The sequence below is a fragment of the Mustela putorius genome, unplaced genomic scaffold, assembly GCF_011764305.1.
Source record: "Mustela putorius furo isolate JIRA1106 unplaced genomic scaffold, ASM1176430v1.1 tig00000174_pilon_pilon_pilon, whole genome shotgun sequence".
Classification (NCBI taxonomy): Eukaryota; Metazoa; Chordata; class Mammalia; order Carnivora; family Mustelidae; genus Mustela; species Mustela putorius.
In genome coordinates this window covers 2,952,957-2,977,883 of record NW_025421304.1, presented here as the reverse complement: position 1 = coordinate 2,977,883, position 24,927 = coordinate 2,952,957, and the positions used below count along the sequence as shown (strand labels likewise).

Genomic DNA, 24,927 nt, shown 5'->3' with positions numbered 1-24,927 from the left:
CTCATGAGGAAAAGGACTTGCTCACTATCTCTTTTGTAGTGTCCTTTGGCCTTTGTTGTGCTTTGTACATACCCAGTATTTGTACACTACATACGTGTTGAACAAATGAATGTCTTGATTGTATTTGTCAGAAGCTGTAAGAACGTGACCCCACAGCACATGGTACCTGGTGTTTCCACTTCCTCCTCTTCCCACCTCCCCAGAGCCTGCCAAGAGGCTGAGGAAGGAAGAGGAGGAAGAGTTTGTGTCTGAGGAGTCCACTCCACTCCTCCCGTGTTTGCGCTGCGTGGGGCTTCAGGATACCCTCATTCCGGCCTAGGTCAGTTAAGGTTGAGTGTATCATGTGCCTGGTCTCGGTGCTGCCAGCCCACAGCTGTATCCAGCCGTGTCTAGCCTGTTGGAGGCAGTGGGGCACAGGGGCCGAGAGCATAGACACTTGAACCAAGTGACCACTCTGTTACAACCAGTTTGTGTTCCTTTAAAAAGTTTCATAACCTTTCTGTGCCTCGGTCTTACTGTCTGTAAAATGGGACTGACTTCATACCGTTGTTCTGAGGATGAAATGAGGTGCTCCTTGGTAGGTATGGTACATAGATGATGTACACATGAAGTGTTCCCTGAAGGCCAGGTGCTGCTACATACAATACGAAATATATGCTGTTCAGTCTGTTTCTGTCATGTGACTCTGGGTTGCTAGGATGCTTCCTCTGTGTCCCTTACCCTGCTCCAGCCGGCGTAGATCAGTCATGGGAAGGAGCTTTGAGGCAGGTATGAGTGGAAACCCAGGAGGTTTGGGTGGGAGTTCAGCCTCTAATTGTTCTCCATAGAGGGCCGATGGTTTGGTGTGAGATTTGTGTGAGTTTATTTGTTTTAGTCTGGCCCTGGTGACTTCCACAGGGGAGAATCAGAGTGAACAAATGTTACCACTGAAACTTGCCTGACTTTCTCCAGGAAGCAGAGCTCTGACCAGTGGCGATGGAAAAGGACAGCATCTAAAATGTGTGCTGGGAGGTGAGAAGGCCCAATTCAAGTCTTACTTTTAGGTGCTTCAGGGGACAGGGCTGGGCCAAAGCGTGGGCACTAGGATCAGATTTTAGTTCCTTGTAAAGGCTGTGGAAACAGTTCCCCATCCTTTCCCACCTCCCCAAGGCAGTGCACCAAGTGCTAGCAGCAAGCTGTGCTCCTACCAACTGAATAAATTGCAAACTCAATAAAGTAATTTCTTGACTAAGTAATCTACTGTATGAACCAATGAAATATTATAGACCCTCCATGGAAAATATGGTAAATGTTATGGAACATGATAAAAGATAGTTTTGTTATTATTGTCAAATTTAGTATGGACAACACAACTAAAATTTAAGAGAACTTGTCAGTAATCTGGAAGTTCTCTGCTCAAGTTGCTTTGCATGTGACAAGTTCTTACTCTCTCTGCTTAGCGGAAGCCTGCTTCTCCTTCTCCCTCTGTTGTCACTCCCCTTGCTTATGCTCTCTCTGTCTCTCTCTCTCTCTCTCCCCTCTGTCACATAAATAAATAAAATCTAAAAAAAAAAAAAAAATCAGAGAATGGTTTTGGCCATTGCCAAGGGTGGCATTACACATTTGTATCTTAAAATATTAATTGTATATAATATTTTTTGGCATATAAATTATTATAGTTATGGGGCGCCTGGGTGGCTCAGTGGGTTAAGCCGCTGCCTTCAGCTCAGGTCATGATCTCAGGGTCCTGGGATCGAGTCCCGCATCGGGCTCTCTGCTCAGCAGGGAGCCTGCTTCCTCCTCTCTCTCTCTCTCTGCCTGCCTCTCTGCCTACTTGTGATCTCTGTCTGTCAAATAAATAAATAATAAATAAAAATCTTAAAAAAAATTATTATAGTTACATATTAACAGTATGTATTAGCATAGTATTATGTATATAGTATTTTTTTAAAAAGATTTTATTGATTTACCTGAGCGAGAGAGAGCACAAGAGCAGGGAGGAACAGAGGGAGAGGGAGAATCAGACTCAACTGAGCAAGGATTCCCGATGTGGGGCTCCATCCCAGGACCCCAGGATCATGAGCTGAGCCAAAGGCAGATGCTTAACTAACTGAACCACCCAGGCGCCCCTGTGTATAGTATCTGCTAATGGACAGCTCCATCAACCAACTAACTACTGATAGGTATTAGGAGAGTGAATTTCGACTGTTGTGACAAATAGAGTCATCCAGTACGTTTTGTTGACTCCTAGAAGACTGTCAACTTTGTTTCTTTGTTTCCTAAGATTGGAATTATGACATACAGCTATGTTAATAACACTGTTACCAAAATAACTTGTATCTTTGGATTTCATTTCTAATAGAATTCTTATGGTCAAACTGACCTTTCAGATTTTCATTTGCATGGCTTTTATTGTGCCTTCTGAATTCTGTGTACACATAACTGGAACTGTGGGTTCTTCTCGTTCGTTAGGAGCCCAAAGACAACTAGGGTTAGGGTGAGCCAGAGTCCACCTGAGGGGAGTAGAGAACAGAAGTGTGGGTGGGGGGAGAGCAGTGGGAACTGGGAAGGCCCATTTGAAACTTGGGCTTTGCTATTGGGTTGCAGCATTTTGGCTTGTAGACATGAGGCACCCAGGTGCAGACAGACATGAGAACAAACATCGTGCAGAAGCAGGCTGACTGTCGAACTTGCTGTGATTTCACATTTCTGGGTTCTGTTACCTCCTGCTCACACTGATGGTTAACAAGGTGCTGCACTGATGGCAGTGGCGACCGACACGCTAACCACCCCCCCGGCTCTCTTGTTTTCACAGGTGTTGGGGCGATGTTTCTTGACGGTGGTGCAGGTCCATTTCCAGTTTTTGACCCAGGCCTTACAGAAGGTCCAGCCCGTGGCTCACTCCTGCTTTGCCGAGGTGGTTGTGCCAGAGAAGAAGAACGGTGGCGGCAGCGGCTTATCTGGCGTGAGCCACACGCCCGAGTTGGAGGAAGCTGTGCGCTCCTGGCGGGGCGCTGCCGAGGTAACCCTGACTTGGGGGAGATGGGTGCCCTGTGTTCAAATAGAGGAGGCTTCGGACAGCCTTTGCCAGTTGGTACCTAAAAGCAGTATTTCATTTAGAGGTGTTAGTTTTGAATGTTATCATTCCCTCTTTCCTTCATTTGATGGTGAATGCCTCTCGGTGCCGGGCGTGGGCCACGCACCGGGGTGACGGCTTCCTCTCCTAGCCTCCCAGAGGAAAGGCCTACAAAAACAGGGTGAAAGAGCTGTGATGGAGGAGTGCGGGGTGCAGGAGCCCAGAGAAAAGGCCCTGTCTCCAACCAGGAGCAATGCAGTAGAGCTTCAAGGAAGAGGGACCAGGGAAAAAAGGCTGGAGCCTCAGTCTGGAAAGACGGGCCAGAGCTGGCTGCAAGGGTCCGTGCTTGGCCAGACAGCCAGGTGGGGTGTGGGCAGTGACAGCGCATTTCTTGTAGGCACTTTAATACTCTTTGGTATCCAGAGATGTCCTGCCCTGTTTCTCTGCTCTTTTCACAGCCAACTTCTTGGAAGAATTGTCCACCACACCTTTGAGTCGTTCTAAAAAAGATTATTATGAAACACTTCAAGCATTTAGGAAATGTCCCATTTACCCTCTGTCTTCCTTTTAGTGAATCTTTTAGTGAATCTTAACTCTTTACCAGTTGCTGCTTCGTGCCTTTTGTTTACTTACTTACTCACTTACTTATTTTTAAGTAAGCTCCGTGCCCAATGTGGGGCTTGACCTCACAACCCTGAGATTAAGAGTCATGTGCTCTACCGAGTCAAACAGGTGCCCCTTTCATGCCTGTTATTTTTAACAGAAAAAAAATATTATTTACGGGGCGCCTGAGTGGCTCAGTGGGTTAAGCCTCTGCCTTCAGCTCAGGTCATGATCTCAGGGTCCTGGGATCAAGCCCCGCATCGGGCTTTCTGCTGAGCAGAGAGCCTGCTTCCTCCTCTCTCTCTCTCTGCCTGCCTCTCTGCCTACTTGTGATCTCTCTCTGTCAAATAAATAAATAAAATCTTTGAAAAAAAAAAAAAATATTATTTACAAATGCAGCTGAATTCCCTTTTACCTTTTTACTGTCTTACTCACATCCCTTCCTTTGTAGTGATAGCCTCTTTTGAATTAGGAGTTTGTGAGTCCTGTGTATATTTATGTATTTTTACTCTGAATGCATGTATCTGTGGAGGACATCAGTAATTATTTTGCACAGTACAAAACTGTATATAAATAGCATCATTAAGTTCACTGAAATCCGGCTTCCATTCCTGCACAAGAACAGGCATTCTCTTCTCAGGGTCACTGGGGCCTTCAGTGTGGCCAAATCCAGGGAACCGTCTGACTCCATCCAGCCCTCACGACAACATGGGCCCTTGGAGACCCTCTCTTCCTGTGGCATCCCTGAACCCGGCATTAACCTCCTGGGTCATTCTCTCTGTCTAGTTCACTAGCTTCCCCTCTTCAACACAACTTATGAATGTCAGTTTCTCAAGGCTCAGTTCTGGGCCCCCTTCCTCCTATAGGAGGAACCCTTTTTAAGTCCTAGCCTTGGACTTAAAAAACTGCCTGTGTGCTGGGGGCCCTCAAATACGTGTGACCAGTCCACTTCTGGTCACTGGAATACAGGAACTCCAGGCCCCTGTGTTCAGCTGTTGCTTACCTCAGGTATCCTTATGGCTCAGTCTTAGCTTTCCCCACACCTCTGGTGCTCCCCAGATTTTCCCCATGCTAGCAAGTACTGCCATCCCACACTGGGTCCTTCATGCCAAAAAACTTGAGACTTACCTTCCTGTCTTTGCATCATATCTGCATCTAATCCATAAGCCCTGAAGGTCCCACCTGCAAAGTTTTATCCCAGATCTGTCCCTTTCTGTCACTCCTCTCATTTAGGGAATCACTACTCTTCCATGACACCTGCAGTAAATGAACTTCCTTCTCTCCTCCCTGTCTTATCATCCTTCATCACTCTCTATTTAAAAGTGGATGGTGTTGGGGCACCTGGGTGGCTCAGTTGGTTAAAGCCTCTGCCTTCGGCTCTGGTCATGATCTCAGGGTCCTGGGATCGAACCCCACATCGGGCTCTCTGCTCAGCGGGGAACCTGCTTCCTCCTCATTCTTAGCCTGCCTCTCTGCCTACTTGTGATCTCTGTCTGTCGAATAAATAAATAAAATCTTTTTTAAAAAAAGTATTAAAAAAAAATGGATGGTGTTGCTATTTCCTTAGGGTAAAGTATCGACCCTTCACCTTGACCTGCCTCGTCCCACAGTCTGGTTCCTGCCTTGCTCAGTAGCCTTATCTGTGGCCACTGTCCCCCTTGCTCACTGGATTCTGGTTTCTTCGCTGACATGTCTGCTTATCCATCCCACACTTCTGCTGACCGCCTCCTCCTCTGTGAACTCATAACTGAAATGCTGATGTCTCAGTGTCTGGGGTTTTTCTCCATTTTAAATGTCTTACATGTTTTAGTTTGGCCCATGAGGCTATCAGCTCCAGGATGGTAGGCACCAGGCTGTGGGCTTGACTGCCTATCCAGTGACACCCAACACAGAACCTCGCGGGTTAAATAGTTGAGTGAAAGAGTCTTAGAAAGGAAGTCAGATGGTTTTAAACTGTGGACTCTTAGGGTTCAGGAACTGGATGGAATGGTAGTCATGGGTCATTTGTGGAGCTTTGGGAACTTTATAGCATTATAGCTGCTAATTACCTTACTGCAATTTTGGTAAATATTACAACTCCTACACCAGAAGAACAAAAGAAGAACAAAAATTGCTGTTAAAAAATGTCATTTGTTACACATATATTGTTGCAACAAAAATGGACATGGAAAAATTGAAGGACAGTTCATTCTGAATTCTTCCTCCCATCTAAGAAATTAAATACATTTTTTTCTGTACTCTCTGGTCCTGACCCACATGGATAGGTAACTTACATTTCATCACAGCAAGACATTGATTCATTTTTTTTCTTGTTTTCTTGTTTCTCTGTCTTGATTATGTACTCTTCATAGACATTGAATGACCAAACAATACGTTTTTAATTTTTTGGTGCAGATTTTTCCTTTAACATTCTAATGTACCTTTTTTCCCTGTCCTGTGTTGGCATGACTTTTTACTTTGGTGTAGAGGAGCACCTAACCTTACATGTTCTTTTTTATTATTATTATTCTGGAAAATCCAAGTGCCAATATTCTAGCCTCTCTGTATTTTAAAGCAGAGAAATAAAAAAATGTGACATTTTGACATACAAAACAAAATTAATAGCAGACGGGTGTGTCTTCTTTCCAGGGTTTCTTAAGTCAAGTGGTGCGCTCTCTCTCTCTCTCTTTTTAAGATTTTATTTATTTATTTGACACAGAGAGAGAGAGAGATCACAAGTAGGCAGAGAGGCAGGCAGATCATGACCCAAGCCGAAGGTAGAGGCTTAGCCCACTGAGCAACCCAGGTACCCTGCTTTGCTCTCACTTCAAGATGCTTGATTTTGTCTTCCTAAATTTCTGGCTTCTCACCTGGTAATACAGACAATCCAGAATGTCTGGTGTACCTCTCACGCTTAGAGAGTTTCTCACTTTAACTTAGTTGTGTTTGATTTTTTTGTTTCTTGTTCTCTAAATATTGCTCATGCCTTTCACATTCTCTGTCACCTACCAGCCACTGTTTCTTGTTGCAGGCGACATCCAGACTGAGGGAAAGAGGCTGTGATGGCCGCCTGGCAGGCATCGAGGTTCAGCAGCTCTTCTGTTCTCAGAGCGCGCCGATTCCTGAGCACCAGCTCAAAGAACTGAACGTGAAGATCGACAGTGCTTTGCAGGTCAGTGTTTTACAACTGGCACGTAGTTATCCGAGGGCAGGAACAGGGGAGGGAGTTCAAGTTGGGATGTTGAGCCAATTGGAAAGAATAGTAAGATGGTAGTTGGCCCGAAGCCTTTTAATTAACTATAGAACTTTTATATTTCTGTTGTCACTGGACGTTGTCATTTTATAATCTGCTGTATAATCTTCATTCTTCACAAAACAATTTCTTTGCAGGCTTATAAAATAGCTCTGGAAAGTTTAGGCCACTGTGAATATGCAATGAAAGCTGGTTTCCACCTGAATCCAAAGGCAATTGAAGCCAGTTTACAGGTATGTTTTCCTCTCTGGTTGCTCTAGGGAGCTGTGGGGTGGCAGACCTGCCACCCCAAGTGAGCCTGGTATCTGGGGCTGGTGTGCCGTGGGTCACCTCTCCTCTCCTCCCCTCTCTCCAAACCTCTCACAGGGCTGCTGCAGCGAGGCTGAGGCACAGCAGACAGGGCGGCGGCAGACCCCCCCCCAGCCCATGCAGTGTGAGCTTCCCACTGTCCCCGTGCAGATAGGATCACACTTCCTGAAGGGCGTCTCCTTCAACGAATCGGCTGCTGACAACCTGAAACTTAAGACGGTAGCTTTCCATGGGGTTTCAGCAACTGGGTGTGAACGTGGAAACAGTTCTTCAGGGGCTTTTAAAAAATAGATACTAAAAAACAAAACTGAAGTCAAGGCAGAAGGTATTAGTAAATTGGTGTCTAAAAGCAGACTGTGGTGACTTACCTTAATGAGACATTTGCTGGGTTTTATTCATAGTTGGGTTAAATGTTTAACATAAAGTGTTTTGAAAGTACATTATAAAATACTGTTTATGATTGAATGTTTTAGTGGACTTCTGCAAATTAAATAAGAAGTCTTGTCATACTACTGTAGTGACTATGACTGTTCGTGGGCCATCCTGTGTGCCGGGCATGGCACCAAGGGTTCATGTGCGCAGTCTCGTTTAAAGCTCACCCTGAGGTGGGCGCTGCTCTGTTCTGTTCAACAGCTAGAGGAACTAAGGCCGAGCTCACACAGCCAGAAAGGAGGAGACTGGAATTTGAGGTTATACAGTCTGTTTCCAGAGCCTGCATACCTGACCACTTGGTCATCCAAAATAAAGTTGAGGTTTTCATTGGTATTTATTTTTACCAGATGATTTTGTCTCCTTATTTAGAGGGATTCAGAATTTCCAAATTCCTCACCAATTTGCATCAGCAAATGGCTATATGATGCTGTATTTTGTGCTAGTATAGAAATCACATGCACATATTAATGCACGTGTATCCATATTCTCTGAGGGTATCTGATGACAATTGCTTGAGACATGAAAATGATGTGATGGGGGGTGCACTGAAACAAAGTGCATTTTTCTGGAGGACTGCTGTGTACCTGTCCATTCATTTCGACACATTTGAGAATCTTGCACAGCTTTATCTTGGGCAGTGAGCTCTTGTCTTCTCAATCCGTAGCATACGATGTTACAGCTGATCAAGGAGGCGGGCTGCTACAATGGAATCACACCCAGGGATGAGCTTCCTGTGACCGAAGTACTGAACCAGGTGTGCCCGTCCACATGGCGGGGCGCCTGCAAGACTGCTGTGCAGCTGCTCTTTGGCCAGGCTGGACTGGTGAGTGGTCAGTGTGGGATGCAGGGGAGAGAGAGCCAGGAGCCGTGTGTCCAGCATGGGGCACGTGGTGTGGGCACAGGTGTGTAAATACTGAATCATTTTGAAAGTTCACCAGTCCTGCAGGGTACAGACCACGTGGAGAAGGTAAAAGAACAGCAGCATTAAAAAGCCCTTTTGATTCCTTTTATAGATTGATGGTATGCATTTTCCAGGATCCTAGCTCCAAAATGATATTGTAGGTTTTCCTCATTTTAAAGAAAACAACATCCGTAATGATCTGACAGGGAGGGCCTCTTTACCTGGCTCACCTACCCTGGAGTGACAATGGGGTCTCAAATGTGCCAGGCTCTTCCTGTCTCAGGCATTTGCACTTGGCTGCTCCTTTTACCCAAGACTCCTCCTCTCTAGTCTTTATGTGACTTACTCTTTAGCTTCCTGATGTCAGCTCAAATACCACCTCCTCTGAGAAACCGCCATGGTGTAAGTCGTCCCCTGACCAGTCACTTTGTATCCCAGCTCTGTTTCTCTCCTTCTTGGCTATGAAGTAAGTTTAGTCCTTTCACCTTTGGAGAGAAGGGTAACTTCTGCCAGAGTTGGACCGGATCAGGAAATCAACATCTGAAATCATCATCTAGCTTTTTGTTTGGCATCTAAGACCCATATAACCTTACATACTTAATTCTACTTTCTAGAATTAAATGGCTACTTTTTGAAAAGATACAGCATTTTATTATTTTTTTAAAAGATTTTACTTATTTATTTATTTGACAGACAGAGATCACAAGTAGGCAGAGAAGCAGGCAGAGAGAGAGGGGGAAGCAGGCTCCCAGCTGAGCCGAGAGCTTCATCCCAGGACCTTGAGATCATGACCTGAACCAAAGGCAGAGGCTTAACCCACTGAGCCACCGAGGCACCCCAAGATACAGCATTTTAGTCAGAGGTTAAAGCAGACTAATTCAAGATCAAGAAAGTTTAAGGAACTGTTTCTTACTTTAATTCCTACTTTATTCATGAATGGAGCCGTGGGGAGGATGCTGTCCTCTTGTTTCACGTGGGTGAGGGCTCAGGTATCCTAGCTCAGGGGTGCGCTGCCTTGGATAGGGCCAGGTGACTTATGCTTCCTTTAGGTTCTAGTTCTTACTACAGGAACCCCTAATAGAAGGAATAAGGAGTAAGCAGGAGATCCCCCTGCTGAAGTATGTCAGAGCCTACTGCCTCTAGGAAATTGATCCATACTCCCAGAGGTCATTTTAGCTGAAACTAGTTGAACCATGGCATACGTTCTCCAAAAAGGAGTGAGTAAAGTAAGGCAGAAGGACACAGACTGTTCTGGGAAAACACTGTAGGTTAAAAAAAAAAAAAAAAAAATTCCCATGTTATTGCGAGAGCAGAAACTTCTTCCAGTTCCTTACTCCTTGCTCCCAGGGCACCTTTGTGTGTGACTGACAAAGAACCTTTAGATTATGGCTCTGCAGATGGGCGGAGAGAGGAAACACCTGCCTGGTCTAACAATGGCTATTACTTGGACAGGAAGTCTTTTCCAAAGGACATTGCAGACCAGCTCTGGGAATTCTGTTTGCAGCAGTGGAAATCAGCTCCATTAGAGGCTGAATTTGGAATCAAAATAAGCAGCTTTGCATGACTTTGGCAATATAGCAGATTTATTTATATATTTTTAAGTAATCTCTATACTCAATGTGGGGCTTGAACTCATGACCCTGAGATCAAGAGTTAGATGCTCCACCGACTAAGCCAGCCAGGTGCCCCATAAAAGATTTATTTTTAAAGTGCTTTATGCTTATTTTCTTAAATTCTTTTAGTTATTTGAAAATATATTCATCATTTTGTCAAAATCTCTACCTAGGCTACTACATCATCTGTGTAATGTTAAAGACTCTATTCCAAATAAGAAGAAATCATTGGGGTATCTGGTTGGCTCGGTCAGTTGAGCCTCTGACTCTTGATTTTGCCTCAAGTCATGATCTCAGGGTTGTGAGATACAGCCCCACGTTAGGCTCCATGCTGGGTATGGAGCCTGTTTGGGCTTCTCTGTTTCTCTCTGCCCCTCATTACCTACGCCCTGCTCATGCATTCTCTTTTTCTCTCTCTCTTTAAAAAAAAGGGGGGGGGCAAGAAAAGAACAGAAGAAATCAGTGAAAGAAGAATCTTTACCTTTCTTTTTATTTTTTTATTTTTTTAAAGATTTTATTTATTTATTTGACAGAGAGATCACAAGCAGGCAGAGAGGCAGGCAGGGAGAGAGGGGAAAGCAGGCTCCCTGGAGCAGAGAGCCCGATGCGGGGCTCAATCCCAGGACCCTGGAATCATGACCTGAGCCGAAGGTAGAGGCTTTAACCCACTGAGCCACCCAGGCGCCCCTCATCTTTACCTTTCTGAACTAATTCTGTTTTTATTGATGGCTGAGAATAAAATGATCCATTAAAAAAGCTTCATCCACTTCTAGCTTGTATTCAGTCATTATAAATGGACTTTTCTGAAGCTGTGGTTAGATTTTTAATGATGGTTTTACTTCTTTCAAGTGCATAAAGTGAAAAAAAAAACCTAAAATAAAGGAAACAAAATAATTCCTAATTAACATATTTATGGTTTGGAAAAAGTACTGAAAGTCCTTACAAAGTTCAGTACATCCTACACCCAGAATTTGGTTTCTGCTCATTGAAGTATAACTGTCTTCAGTCATCTTTATTACTTGTGTTTGTCTTCCTGAGGCTCTGGAGTGGCCTCTGCATGACCGCCTTGCCAGAGTCACTCACATCAGTAGGTTCATGTATTAGATTTGTTTGTGATCCGTTTGCCTCTCGGAAAGCTGATTGTTGTTTTTTTCTTTCTCTTTCTTAGGTGGTAGTTGACACAGCACAGATTGAAAATAAAGAAGCATATGCCCCCCAGATCAGCTTAGAGGGCTCCAGAATTGTGGTTCAAGTCCCGTCCACATGGTAACGTGACTCTTCTATTAACACAAGCCTAGGCTCTGATTGAAGTGTACACATCTTTGAAAAGATTGTTTTGTTTTGGACAAGCCCCATGTTAGGTGGCATGTCAGGTCTTGCTACTTGGGCTGGTACACGGGGAGTGGTTATCGGTCCATGAGAAGGAAGTCAAGATGTCTGAAAAATAGTCTTTTTGACCAATAATATAAGTAAAATGTTATGTACTCATGGTTCATAATGACCAAAATTATTTTCTCTTTATTACCGGGTCCACAGCTTTTGAACAGAGTACCTCATTTTCCTTAAGTCACCAGTATTTCTCTAAAGCTGAGCATAGAACATAGAATCCCTTCTCCTCCTTTGTTCCAGTAACAACCCTGATGATCTTGAGCTCGTGCCATTAGAAGTGTGGGGACAGACTGAGCCATTTTTATTTTTTATTATTTAATTACATTTATAAATTTACAATAGATAAAGTATTCTTCTTGGTTCATTTTATTATTTATTTTTAAAAGATTTTATTTATTTATTTGACAGACAGAGATGACGAGTGGTCAGAGAGGCAGGCAGAGAGAGAAAGAGGAGGAAGCAGGCTCCCCGCTGAGCAGAAATCGAGATTCGGGGCTCGATCCCAGGACCCTGTGATCATGACCTGAGCCGAAAGCAGAGGCTTTAACCCCCTGAGCCACCCAGGTGCCCCTCTTCTTAGTTTATTAAAACAGAAGCTCCTACAAAGGAGTAAGAAAATGGGCAAGGTGCATGAATAGGTAGCCAAAAAATAACGTAAACAGCACAGCTGTCAACAAATAGATGAAGAAAATGTGTAACCTCACCTGATAAGATGAGTAAAGAAACAATATGATGTCATTTTGCCTAGATGTTGTTAAATTGTTTTAGAATAATAAATAATTTTTTAAAAAAATAAATAAAAATATAAAGGTTTTGGCCAGACTGTGCAAAAACAGGCACAGGAGGTGGATAAATCACACGGCCTTTCTGGAGGGCAGTTCAGTGTATCAGAAGCCTAAAATAAGAAATCTGACCTCAGGAGTTCTATAGTTCTGCCTCTGGGGATTTATCCTTGTGATGTGCATAGATCCAGCTAACAGAACAGCATCATAACTTTATTAATAAATAGCAAAAACTGAACTGTTGAAAGTGTTGGAAGACTTCTGTTATTAAGATTATGATATGAGGGGCGCCTGGGTGGCTCAGAGGGTTAAGCCTCTGCCTTCAGCTCAGGTCATGGTCTCAGGGTCCTGGGATCAAGTCCTGCATCGGGCTCTCTGCTCAGCGGGGAGCCTGCTTCCCCCCACCACCCCCATCTCTGCCTGCCTCTCTGCCTACTTGTGATCTCTCTCTCTGTGTCAAATAAATAAATAAAATCTTTTGAAAAATTAAAAAAAAGAAGATGACATGAATGAGTATTTAACCATATAGAAAAATTTTGAAACATTCTGGTAGGAAGAAAGAGAGGGAGTAAAGCATGATGGCAAGCTTGGTTCCTGTATGGACCAGGATGGTATCTGGGTCATACACTGGAGTTTTGTTTTTTTGTTTTTGTTTAAAGATTTTATTTATTTATATGACAGGCAGAGACCACAAGTAGGCAGAGAGGCAGGCAGAGAGAGAGAAGGAAGCAGACTCCCCCCTGAGCAGAGACCCCAATGCGGGGCTCGATCCCAGGACCCCGGGATCATGACCTGAGCCAAAGGCAGAGGCTTTAACCTACTGAGCCACCCAGGCGCCCCACACTGGAGTTTTATTTAAACCGTTTCTCCTTGAAATGTGAGGGTCCAGTGATAGACTCTGCCAAAGTCTTAGGACTTGTTGATATATGAGGTGAGGGTGAGAAGTTTACTTCATATCCCAAAACCTCCCTTCTTTCAGTTTCTTCCCACACTAAGTTTTTTATTTGATTTTTGAGATGACATATTGTTAATTTATATAGATTTCTCCATTCCTATCAAACAACATACCAAAAGCTCACTTTTATGTAAGATTTTTGTGTCCCTGAGTTCTTTTTTTTTCTTTTAAGATTTTATTTTATTTATTTAACAGAGAGAGATCACAAGTAGGCAGAGAGGCAGGCAGAGAGAGAGAGGGGGAAGCAGGCTCCCTGCTGAGCAGAGAGTCCAACGTGGAGCCTGTGATCCTGAGATGACCTGAGCTGAAGGCAGAGGCTTAACCCACTGGGCCACCCAGGTGCCCCAAGTGTCCCTGAATTCTTTTTTTTTTTTTTTTTTTTTTTTTAAAGATTTTATTTATTTATTTGTCAGAGAGAGAGTGAGCGAGAGCGAGCACAGGCAGACAGAGTGGAAGGCAGAGTCAGAGGGAGAAGCAGGCTCCCCGCGGAGCAAGGAGCCCGATGTGGGACTCGATCCCAGGACGCTGGGATCATGACCTGAGCCGAAGGCAGCTGCTTAACCAACTGAGCCACCCAGGCGTCCCTGTCCCTGAATTCTTAATTTGTTTTCCAACTCAGGTTCTTACTGAAAAATACTAAACTTAACCAGGATTCTCATTTTAGAGAAAATAGTTTGAATTTTTGAATAATTGAGTGAATATAAATAACTAGTACTAAAATGGTGAACACTGCAGTTTACTTCCAGAACTCTCCATGTATCATGACTAATTCATTGAGAGTAATTCATTCTTTGTAATTCATTGAACCGCCACAAAAGACCTTATAGACTGTAATTTCTTGGGGAGGCTCCCTCTGGTGGTTGCTTTTGGTAAAAGTACAAAGCTTTCAAAATACATATTTTTGTTTCTTTCGAAGTATAAACTATGTGCTTGTTGAGAAGAATGCCAAAAGAAGTGATTGCTTTACTCCACCTTTGGAAAAATGAAATAGTTAACAAAGGCAGTCAAGAATTTATTATATGCTTTGCGTTTAATAAAGTGGAGTGTCCCATTGCCAGATATGTTTTTTTCCAAATTAAGTAATCCCTTATTTAGATTTTTTAACTGTCTTATTTTAGTCCATCCATTCTTTCTTTCAACAAATACTTACTAAATACCTTCTATGTGGCAGACACTGCCTGGGCTCTGGGAATTTAAGTATGAGCAAGACAGATGGGCTCTCTGTCCCTAGCAGAGTTGACTTTGTAATGGGAGGGATGGTGAGGGGACAGCTAGCAATCATAAGAGTTCAGTTCAAACCCTAGCACATGTTTGAGGGGCTAGGAGCAGAATAATGTCATATGATGGAGAATGACAGAGGTGGTGCTGGGGAGGGGAGGCTGTTTAGGATGAGGCCAGTCACGAAGGGTCCTTCCTTGAAGATAAGACATTGGAAGAGAGCTGGCCATGGAGAGAGCAGATGGGGAAAGGATTTCTGAGGAGTGAACTGGCACGGCTGGAGACGTGGTGGGTGGTCATAAAGAGAGACTCACAGAAGCCAGGACTTGCAGTGTCCCCAAGGGACTTGGATTTTCTAAGAACAGGTAGAGGGTTTTAAGCAAGTCTACGTGATTTGCCAAAAGAATGGTTTTCGTCTCTTAAGGGGATTCTATCCATCAACTCTCAGGACTGATAAATTAATAAAAGTGCCGATTTATTGATTTTCAGAAAGAAAAATTATTCTCCCCAGCAACTGTAGTACTTCTTTCTGCATGACCAGCAAATGCTCTCCTAGTGGGCAAACATATGTGACCCACCAAATCACAGCCAGGAGTGGCTTGGGAGCACAGAGCAAAGATGTCCTAATAATCAGGAATTCCAGGCTGAGAGACTTGGGTACATGAACCCTGGCCAGGTCCACTGGCCAAGATTCTCTCCCAGGAGTCAGGGTCTGGTTGGTCACTGGCAGAGCTTGCCTTTCGCAGTGTTGCTGAGGCTGGCTGGCTCATATCCTCAGAGACCTGTTTCTTTGCAAGCCCTCAGTCACGCTGGGGAGTGCTACTGCCTTCTTAGATGGCTTTGCAAGCTGTCGACTTTACCACTTATCTGCCAGAGTGCCTAGTAGCAGACAGACAACATCTTCCTGGTTCTGCCTCTCAGAAGAGGCCTCTTGGTGGAGGTACCCTGAATGGGCACTGTGACCTGAATGGTGGGAAGCAGCTCTCAGGAGAGAAGGCTGGGCAGAAGCAGCAGAAGCAAAGGTCCTGAGATGTGGGCAAATCCATCATATTCAGGGAGCAAGCCAAAGCCTGTGACTGGGACAAAGATAATGGAGGTGACAGTGGAGAGAGGTGTGGTCAGAGAGACAGGAGGGATAAGGTCACAGAAACCCCCAAGGGTTGTTTAGATTTTATTTCAATCCTGACAGGATGCCACTCAAGGGTTTTAAACAGGGAAGTGATGTGTTCTGATTGGCGCTACCGGTTCACTCTGCCTCTGTGTGGAGGGTGGGCTGGGAGGGACAGCAGCAGGGGAGAGGAGACCAGCTGGGAGGTTGGTCCTGAGACGCAGATGCTGGTGGTTTCTTGGAGTAGAGCTGTAATAAAAGAGGTGTGAGAAGTGCTTGGTTTGCTGGTGGACTGGCATGGGTTGCAGGTAGCCAGAGATGATGTGTAAGTTTGGGGTAGGTGGCTGTGTTGTGTACTTACAGAGGAAGTGTATAGGTTTCAGAGTGGTTTTTGATGGAGAGGCGAGGAAGCACTTGTGCTGACCAAGCTGCCTGTTAGATGCACCCAAGAGATGTCAGTTGTGCAGTTAGATTCAGGAGAGTGGGGTTCGGGAGGAGGGGGTTGGCTGGTGAAGGAAATTTGAGTCTTCCGTGGAAGATAGTCTGTGCAGCTGCAGGACAAGATGCAGCATTGTGGGGAGAAAGAACAAAGCCTAGGACACACCACCATACCGAGGTCGGGGAAGCAGAGCAGGAGGAGTCAGCAGAGGAGGAGACCAGGAAGGAGCTTGCCAGCCAGGTGGGAGGAAAGTTGAGCAAGTCTGGGGTCACCGAGCTACAGATGATAGTGCTGCGGGAGGAAAGAAGCATTGTACAAGTTGCTGAGATTGAGTAAGATGGAGACCGGTAATTGACCTCTGACACTGGCGAGATCAAAGGTGTTTGATAAAAGCTATTCTAGTGAAGTTATGGGGACCAAAGCCCAGCAGGAGTGGGGTGAGGTGAGACTAGGAGGTCAGGAAAAGGAGGAGACAAAGTGTTTTGCTAAAAGGGGGAGTAGGGAACTTAGCAGTATCTGGAGGGGAATGTGGGGCTGAAAGAAAAAAGCTGGTCGGTGAGGCCAGTTTGTTGGCCCAGGTGAATGTCATGGGGCAGGGGGATTAGGTGAGCAGGGGTCCTCAGGAAAGCAGGAGGGTACAGAGCATGCAGTGCTCAGCTAGAGAGTCAGCCGGTGGCAGAGCAGGCCTTATCTTCCACCCTGACCATGACCAGAGGGGCAGGCTGGTAGTGTAGGCACGGGCACTCGAGGGGGTGGTTTAGTGGTAAGGAGAGGGACCAGATCTCCTCTTGGTGACATGAGGGTTGTGATGGGAAGGAAGGGGAGAAGCAGCAGGGATGGCCGAGCTCGGAGGAGAGGGGATACGGGCTGAAGTGGTCAGCTTGGAAAGGGAAAACATTCACTCATGGGGGAAGGCCATGTTTAGTGCTTACCTGAAGTTTGCAGCGAGTCCAGGTTTGTCCCTCCTTTGACCTTTAGTTTCTTGGGGACGAGGATGTTTTGGAAAGGGTGTCAGATCCCAGAATCTGAACACAGTAGAACAGAAAGTCAAGGGTGGAGCCAGTGTGGACAGTAAGAGGGCATTAGGGCCCCCAGAACATAGCACCTCCACTGAACCCTTCTCTTCCTACCAAACAGACTCAAGAGAATTAGAAATCTAGGGTGATCGCAGCCCTTGTGGCTTTCTCTTCCCGTTTGCAGCAGAAAGTTCCAGTATTAGCCTTGTCATTCTCTTAACTGGTCTTTAATTACTGGATTTTCATTTGGTGCCAAAAGCATGTAAACATTGTAGCCTTTTGTACAAAGCCTATTTGGGACCCTTTCTCAGAGCAGTGCCACCTAGACTGACATGGCCTGCCTCCTGCCTAGGTGCCTGAAGGAAGACCCTGCTACCATGTCCCTGCTGCAGAGAAGCCTCGATCCTGAGAAGACCCTGGGGCTGGTGGACGTGCTCTACACAGCCGTGCTGGACCTCAGCCGCTGGAGGGCAGGGAGGTGGGTATCCCTGCTGATCACCTGAAGTAGCTCACATTTGGACCCATAGTCAAGGACAGTGTGCCCGTGTACAGTCTCCTGCACACTCACATTGCTGATCCTTTGTGAGGTAGTAAGGCAAGAAAGAGAACTTTTTGGTCACTAAAATTTGGAATCATTTCGAACTTACTGGTAAGTTACATTCATACCAAGCATTGCTCTCTGCCCTTTATCCAGATTCCTCAGTTACTTAGCATGTTTGCCTTCATTGGTTTTACCATTTGAGAGTAAGTCCATCAAAAGGATTTTAGCCCAACTCATACTCTCCTCATGAACGAAGACCAGAGAAACGTGTAGAAAATTTACTTAATATCCTACATGAAATTTATTTCTATCTGAAAGCAGCTGACAGTCACAAGACCATCTCTGGGGAATTATGAACTTCAGAATGGTAGGGACCTTGAACATACAGCCGAACTCACAAGTGAACATCCCTTTCCGAACTCATAAGTGCCAAGGCCCGAACACTGCAGTGGTTTGTCCCAGGTCACAGCAACCGTCGCCTGCCTCAGCCCCACACCCTTTCCATCTCTGGGGCTCTCTTTCAGTACTAGGAAAGTTCTCGGAAAACACTGAAGTAACCGGCGTCTGTTCTTGGCACTGTCTTTGCCAAGACAACAGTGCTGCTTGGTGTCACTGAGTTCTGCCCACTGCCCTACCTCTACCCACGTCCCTCTGCTGGATCAGTCTTATGAACACTTAAAAGTCTGGGGTTTCATTTTATTTCTCTATAAAATAGATGAACATGACACCAGGACACTAGAGAGACTGTTTTTGTCCTTTAAGTCTTTTTTAGATGCAAAGAGATCCATTTTGTATTTTGTCTTTTTTAATTTTTAATATGTTTCTGTTGAAATAGGGAACAAGCTTTACCCTGCATACAGATCCAGCTTCAAAGGGAGATTTGCGATTTTGGGAATCAGGCTGACCTGCCTTCTGGGAATGGGAACAAATCCTCAGGCGGCCTACAGAAGACGTTCTCCAAGCTGACATCCCGGTTCACCAAGAAAGCTTCATGCACCAGCTCTAGCAGCAGCACAAATTATTCCATCCCAAATACCCCTTCCAAAAACCTCTTCATAGCTGGGTGTTCAGAAGAGAAGGCCAAAATGCCCAGCAATATTGATTCAAGATTACAAAGCATTTTGAACATTGGTAATTTCCCTAGGACTACAGACCCTTCACAGTCAGCGCAGAATTCCAGTAATCAGATGGCCAATGGTTTTCTCCTGGAGAGACATGACAACTTCCTGCCAGGGGATGATGGCAAGGACGAGAAGGGCATGAACTTACCAACCGATCAGGAAATGCAAGAGGTGATCGATTTTCTCTCGGGCTTTAACATGGGCCAGTCACATCAGGGCTCCCCATTGGTGACAAGGCGTAATTCTGCTGCCACAGCGATGGTGACTGAACAGAAGGCAGGAGCCATGCCGCCACAGCAGCCACCACTACCAGTGCCCCCTCCACCACGGCCACCCCAGGCTGGAGCCCACGCCCCTCTGACCCCCCAGCCCGGCCTGGCACCTCAGCAGCCATCCCCAAAGCAGCAACAACCCCAGGTCCAGTACTACCAACACCTGCTCCAGCCCATTGGACCTCAGCAGCCCCCTCCCCAGCCTCGGGCCCCTGGGAAATGGGTGCATGGCTCAGCCCAGCAGCCCACCCAGCCAGTCGGAGCAGGTCTGTCTCCTCTCGGCCAGTGGCCTGGCATATCTGATCTCAGTTCTGACTTGTACAGCTTGGGTCTGGTGAGCAGCTATATGGATAATGTGATGTCGGAGGTTTTGGGGCAGAAGCCGCAGGGACCTAGAAATAACACCTGGCCAAACCGTGACCAAAGTGATGGCGTCTTTGGGATGTTGGGAGAGATTCTGCCCTTTGATCCTGCAGGTATGTGGACCACCCCCCGCCCTGTGCCGACCTTGGGGTTTTCACAGAAATGTAATCACTGGGACTTCATAGGGCCCATCTGATACAGCCTTACTTGTAGGGGCAAGTGAATTGCTAATTTCCCTTTAAAGACCTTTTCTCGCTGTTGGATGGCAAGTATGGGACACATCCAGCAAAGGTAGACAGCCATGGTGAGAATGAGACTAGGAAGGTCAGGACTACTAGTTTTCTCTCTGTGCAGAGGCTGGGATCGAGGCCAAGAGAAGTTCCTTGAATGACTCCACATCCCAAAGTTGAAGTGGGCTTCTGTCTGGGCCCTCCTGTTCGTGGGAGCCAAGACATCAGGCCCTTTGTGAGCTGCTCTTTCCCTGATTACATAACCTGGTCTATGCTTAAACGCTAGGACCTATGAAAGGTGGTAAAGCATCCTCCTGCCTTCAGAGAATATGGCTTCTCCTGGCCTCAATAGTGTGAAAATACCACTAGAGTTACCTCACAAAATTAGAGAAAGAACCTAGAAATAGACAAAAATAAACTAGGAGGAGGAAGTAATTAAGGAGAAAAGCCAAGATTAATTGAATTTAGAAGAGAAATATAATAGAAATTATAAATAAAATCTAAAAAGGTCTCTTGAAGGCCAACAGAATAGATAAGCCAATTTATTATAAGTCTCAGTAAGATGAGAGCAAAGAGAAACAAGATTAGGCAAGAGAAAGGAAGGGCGCCTAGATGGCTCAGTTGTTAAGCCTCTGTCTTTGGCTCTGGTCATAATCCTGGTGTCCTAGATCAAGTCCTGCATTGAGCTCCTTGCTCAGCCGGGAGCCTGATTTTCCCTCTGCCTCTGCCTGCTGCTCCCCCTGCTTTTGCCCTCTCTCTCCCTCTGACAAATAAATAAATTTTAAAAGTAAACAAATAAATAAAATCTTAAAAAAAGAAAGAAAAAGATGTCATTTCAGAAATAGGAGAGATTAAAAGAAGTTTAAGACGTTACTACGTACGTACGACTCAATGACAGCATATTTGAAAACTGAATGGAAAAATGACTTCTTTCCTAATAAAATACACATCACCGAAATTGTGCCAAGAAGTGGAAAACCTGCCTAGATCTGTTTCAGTAGAAGAAATTGGAACAGTAATTATGAAGCCAACGTGATTTTCCCATAAAAACTTCATACGGGTTATTTAAAAGCAAACCATAGTCCTCTCTTTATGAGTGTGAATAGAGGCGGGATGACAGAGCCATGATGGGAAGGCAGTTCTCTGTTACTACCGCCAGCGTAGACAGGTGGGACAGTGGAAGGACTCTGCTGCTGCTCAGTAACCCCTGGTGTCATCCCACTGCACGAGAGGTCACACAACAATAGAATTTACAAAGACATTTGATAAAAGCTACCAGTGATTAAAAAAAAAAAAAAACAGGGGCCCCTGGGTGGCTCAGTGGGTAAAGCCTCTGCCTTCGGCTCAGGTCATGATCTCAGGGTCCTGGGATCAAGCCCCAAGTTGGGCTCTCTGCTCAGCAGGGAGCCTGCTTCCCTTCCTCTCTCTCTGCCTGCCTCTCTGCCTATTTGTGATCTCTTGTCTGTCAAATAAATAAATAAAATCTTAAAAAAAAAAAAAAGACAAAACAAAACAAAAAAGAAGAAAGGAAAACCTCTAAGGAAGACAGGAATAGAAAGAAATTTCTTTTAAAAAAGAAAGAAAGAAAGAAAGTAAGAAATTTATTAAATATTAAAAAGACTGCCTACCAAAAGCCAGGAGCAAGAATTACTCTGTATAGTAAAACAGAATCATTCCAGTTTAAATCAAGACCCAGATAGAGTAGCAACTGTTACTGCCAGTAGGTGTAACTTTGTCTCGGACTTTCTAGCAAATACAGCCAGACATGTGTAATAAGATTTAGAAAAAAGATACACTCGGGGCGCCTGGGTGGCTCAGTGGGTTAAGCCGCTGCCTTCGGCTCAGGTCATGATCTCAGAGTCCTGGGATCGAGTCCCGCATCAGGCTCTCTACTCAGCAGAGAGCCTGCTTCCCTCTCTCTCTGCCTGCCTCTCCATCTACTTGTGATTTCTCTCTGTCAAATAAATAAATAAAATCTTAAAAAAAAAAAAAAAAGATACACTGAAAGCACATCTGTTTCCTGGCAACACAATTGGAGAGGGGGGGGAAGCCCAACAAGACTACCTAATTTTAAAAAAATGAATTAGTGAATCTGATAAGGTGGGTGGTTGCAAGATAAATACATAGAAATGCATTACTCTTTAATGTAGCAGAAGGTATACAGGTAGAAAATATATTCTGTTTAAGGAGAATACTGTAAAATATATAAATAACTATAGCAAATATTGATATAAATAACCAGCAAAAGAGGAATTCCATGCTCAAACAGCCCAGCATTAGCTACTAATGGAAAGAAATGTTTCCTTAGGTTGTCTAAAAATCCCTCATACTGCTGCTCATGCTTTCTTGTTCTCTGGTAGATGTGGGCAACCTTGGACCCTGGGGCGCAGGAAGGCCCCACCTGGCCTGCCACTGACTGGGGTGGGCGCAGTGCCACAGAGGGCATTTTTTTCAACTGCTCTTAGACGGTCTGTACATCTTTTAATAGTCATGTAATTAAGTCCAGAGTATAAACTCTCTTTGGCAGAATTTTACCGTTTTTGATCTTTGTTGAGTCCTGGATGGCCTCTATGTCTTTAAGCTACAAATGCTATTAGCTTCATCTGCTGCCTGTCCTTTTTAATCTGCAGGTCCTTGATGGACCTTCCTGCAGACCCTGCCCTGAGGGCATAAGATCTGCATCGCCCTTTCCCCAAATAAAGGAAGGGCATTCCTCTGGATAGATGAAATTACAGAAGGCCCATCTTGGGCAAAGCCAGTTCCTCGCAGAGTGCCCCTTCTTGACAGGGCACACTTAGCCCCTGGAAGCATAGCTTGACTCACTGCAAAGGGAGCTTTGATTTCAGCCCAGCCCCTCCCCTCCCTTGTTGTGGGCATCTTTGTGCAGTGCATGCAGTCTTACCAGCAGTCCTATGGCGTGCCCTGAGGATGAGCTAAGAATGAGATTTTGCCCTAGTATCTTCCCCAGCGTGAAGCTTTAAGTATACACTGCTGAGTCATGTTCAGCTTGTGAAACATAGATACCTTTCTGCCATATCTTCTTTTTTTTTTTTTTTAAGGTTTTATTTATTTATTTGGGAGAGAGAGATAGAGATAGCCAGAGAGAGCATGAGCAGGGAGGAGAGGGAGAAGCAGGCCTCCTGCTGAGCAGGGAGCCCGACACAGGGCTCGATCCCAAGACCCCAGGATCATGACCTGAGCTGAAGGCAGACGCCTAACCAACTGAGCCACCCAGGCGCCCCCTCATGCGTCCCCCATCCCCCGCCGTATCTTCTTGTTTGACTTTTCCTCTCAGCGTCCTCTATGCTGTTTTTTCCTCCCACTTGTACTGTCCTGTCCATCCTTACTCAGCTCTGGCCAGTATGTTTCGAGTCACCTCTTTTTTTTAAGATTTTATTTATTTGTTTGACACAGAGAAGAAGAAAGAGGGAACACAAGCAGGGGGAGTGGGAGAGGGAGAAGGGGATTCCCCACTAAGCAGGGAGCCCGATGTGGGGCTCAATTCCAAGACCCTTTGAGCCAAAGGCAAACACTTAACCTACTGAGTCACCCAGGCCCATCTTAATACCTCTGAAATTCTGATATTTCATTGCATTCATTACTCACTGTCTTTACACAGAGTAGATCTGCCATCCAGTATCCAGGAAAATCCTGGATTCAGATTGGGCCAAGTGGCAATGACACTGATGCTTTGACAACTTGAAGGTTATCAGTTCACTTAAAGACATCAATCATATGATTTTCTTTCTTTTTTTTTTTTTTAAGGTTTTATTTATTTATTTGACAGAGATCACAGGTAGGCAGAGAGGCAGGCAGAAAGAGAGGAGGAAGCAGGCTCCCCACTGAGCAGAGAGCCCGATGTGGGGCTCAATCCAAGAACCCTGGGATCATGACCTGAACCGAAGGCAGAGACTTTAACCCACTGGGCCACCCAGGCGCCCCAATCATATGATTTTCTAAGTTGTTATATAGGTAGCACCAGACATGGGAACATTGTTAAGTATCTGGTATTTGTCTTTAAACTTTAACCATGGATCCCTTTCGGTTCTCTTTCGGTCCCACTTAGCTTGCCTCTGTCCTAGGCCTAACCCTTCTTGACAGTCCCTGTGCACACCCCATCCCCCAGGTCAGATGTCGGGCTGAAAGCCCCAGTCCTACAGCTCTTAGGGCCACCAGCCTGGCAGCACCTCCCCACTTTTTACTGTGTGTGTGACTGGCACGTGCTCAGGCAGCAGGGAAGGAAACAAGAGGCCAGTGTGTCCCCAACCCCTCTCTCCCCCTTTGTCTTAACACAGTGGGTTCGGACCCTGAGTTTGCTCGCTACGTGGCAGGAGTGAGCCAGGCAATGCAGCAGAAGCGGCAAGTGCAACACGGCCGCCGCCCAGGCCACCCCCGGGGCCACTGGCCCCCCATGGATGATGCCCATCGGACCTGGCCTTTCCCAGAGTTCTTCACAGAAGGGTGAGTGCTGGGGGGTGGAGGGAAGCTGAGTTTGGGCCCTGAGGATCCCCAGGGGCCCTCTGCATTCTTATCAGACAAATCGATGATTCCAAGCCCATCTGGTCAGATCTTCAGGTGCTCAGAGTTTTGTGACAGACCCAAAGATGCCGAGTGCCATGATATGCCCCTGTGAACACACCATTGGTAGAAATTGATGATTTTCGGCACGTACTCTTCTGCCCGGAATCAGGAACTTACCTGATGGTGTTGTGAGGTCACTGAATGTTTAACACAGTCTCTGTGCTGAAATGGGCATGGCTGTGAACCCTAGGCGATTCATGGAATGCAAATCTTGTAAACTCCAAAAAGCAAATGTGTATGGTTCAGATACCAGTTGTATCCAGAGAACTGTGGATTTCCATGTCTCTTACTGCCACCCAGTTAATAAATCTGGACAGCTAAAGACCATTTCAGCTTTTTGTTCTAACATGAATTTCACACGCAAACCAAAGGCTTCCAAGAAGAATACGGGGCAGCGAAGAGTACATGTTACTTTTGAAATAAGGGACAGGAAGGAAAGCTCGGGTTTTTAGAAGGGAAGACAAGAGACCGAGATCTGGTTGTTAGATGAGTGCGGGATAGTGGGGAAAGCCTCGGGCATGTCCAACTGGTGTCCAGGCTGGCAGTAGGAAGCCCAGGACCAGCTTCTCTCTCTGGCTTTCAGGGACGGCCTGCACAGCGGCTGGTCTGGTGCTCAGGGGGACTCCGCCAGCTCAAGTGATGAGACATCCTCCGCCAACGGGGACAGTTTGTTCTCCATGTTTTCAGGGCCTGACCTCGTGGCTGCTGTCAAGCAGAGAAGGTATGAAGAGATTTTTTTTTTTTTTTAAAGATTTTATTTATTTATG

General features: G+C 45.5%; 1 protein-coding gene across 3 annotated transcripts in view; it reads left to right on the top strand.

Annotated features, from left to right (window-relative positions):
• GARRE1 (granule associated Rac and RHOG effector 1) overlaps positions 1 to 24,927 on the top strand; it is an 81,419-nt gene that overhangs the window by 51,626 nt on the left and 4,866 nt on the right. For all 3 annotated transcript variants that reach the window (XM_004765191.3, XM_004765192.3, XM_004765193.3), the window contains exons 3-12: positions 2,795 to 3,001; positions 6,669 to 6,809; positions 7,028 to 7,123; positions 7,257 to 7,418; positions 8,296 to 8,454; positions 11,314 to 11,411; positions 17,405 to 17,530; positions 18,429 to 19,462; positions 23,875 to 24,040; positions 24,744 to 24,881. In XM_004765191.3, the coding sequence (XP_004765248.1) occupies positions 2,795 to 3,001; positions 6,669 to 6,809; positions 7,028 to 7,123; positions 7,257 to 7,418; positions 8,296 to 8,454; positions 11,314 to 11,411; positions 17,405 to 17,530; positions 18,429 to 19,462; positions 23,875 to 24,040; positions 24,744 to 24,881 (2,327 nt within the window). The remainder of the gene's footprint in view (positions 1 to 2,794; positions 3,002 to 6,668; positions 6,810 to 7,027; positions 7,124 to 7,256; positions 7,419 to 8,295; positions 8,455 to 11,313; positions 11,412 to 17,404; positions 17,531 to 18,428; positions 19,463 to 23,874; positions 24,041 to 24,743; positions 24,882 to 24,927) is intronic.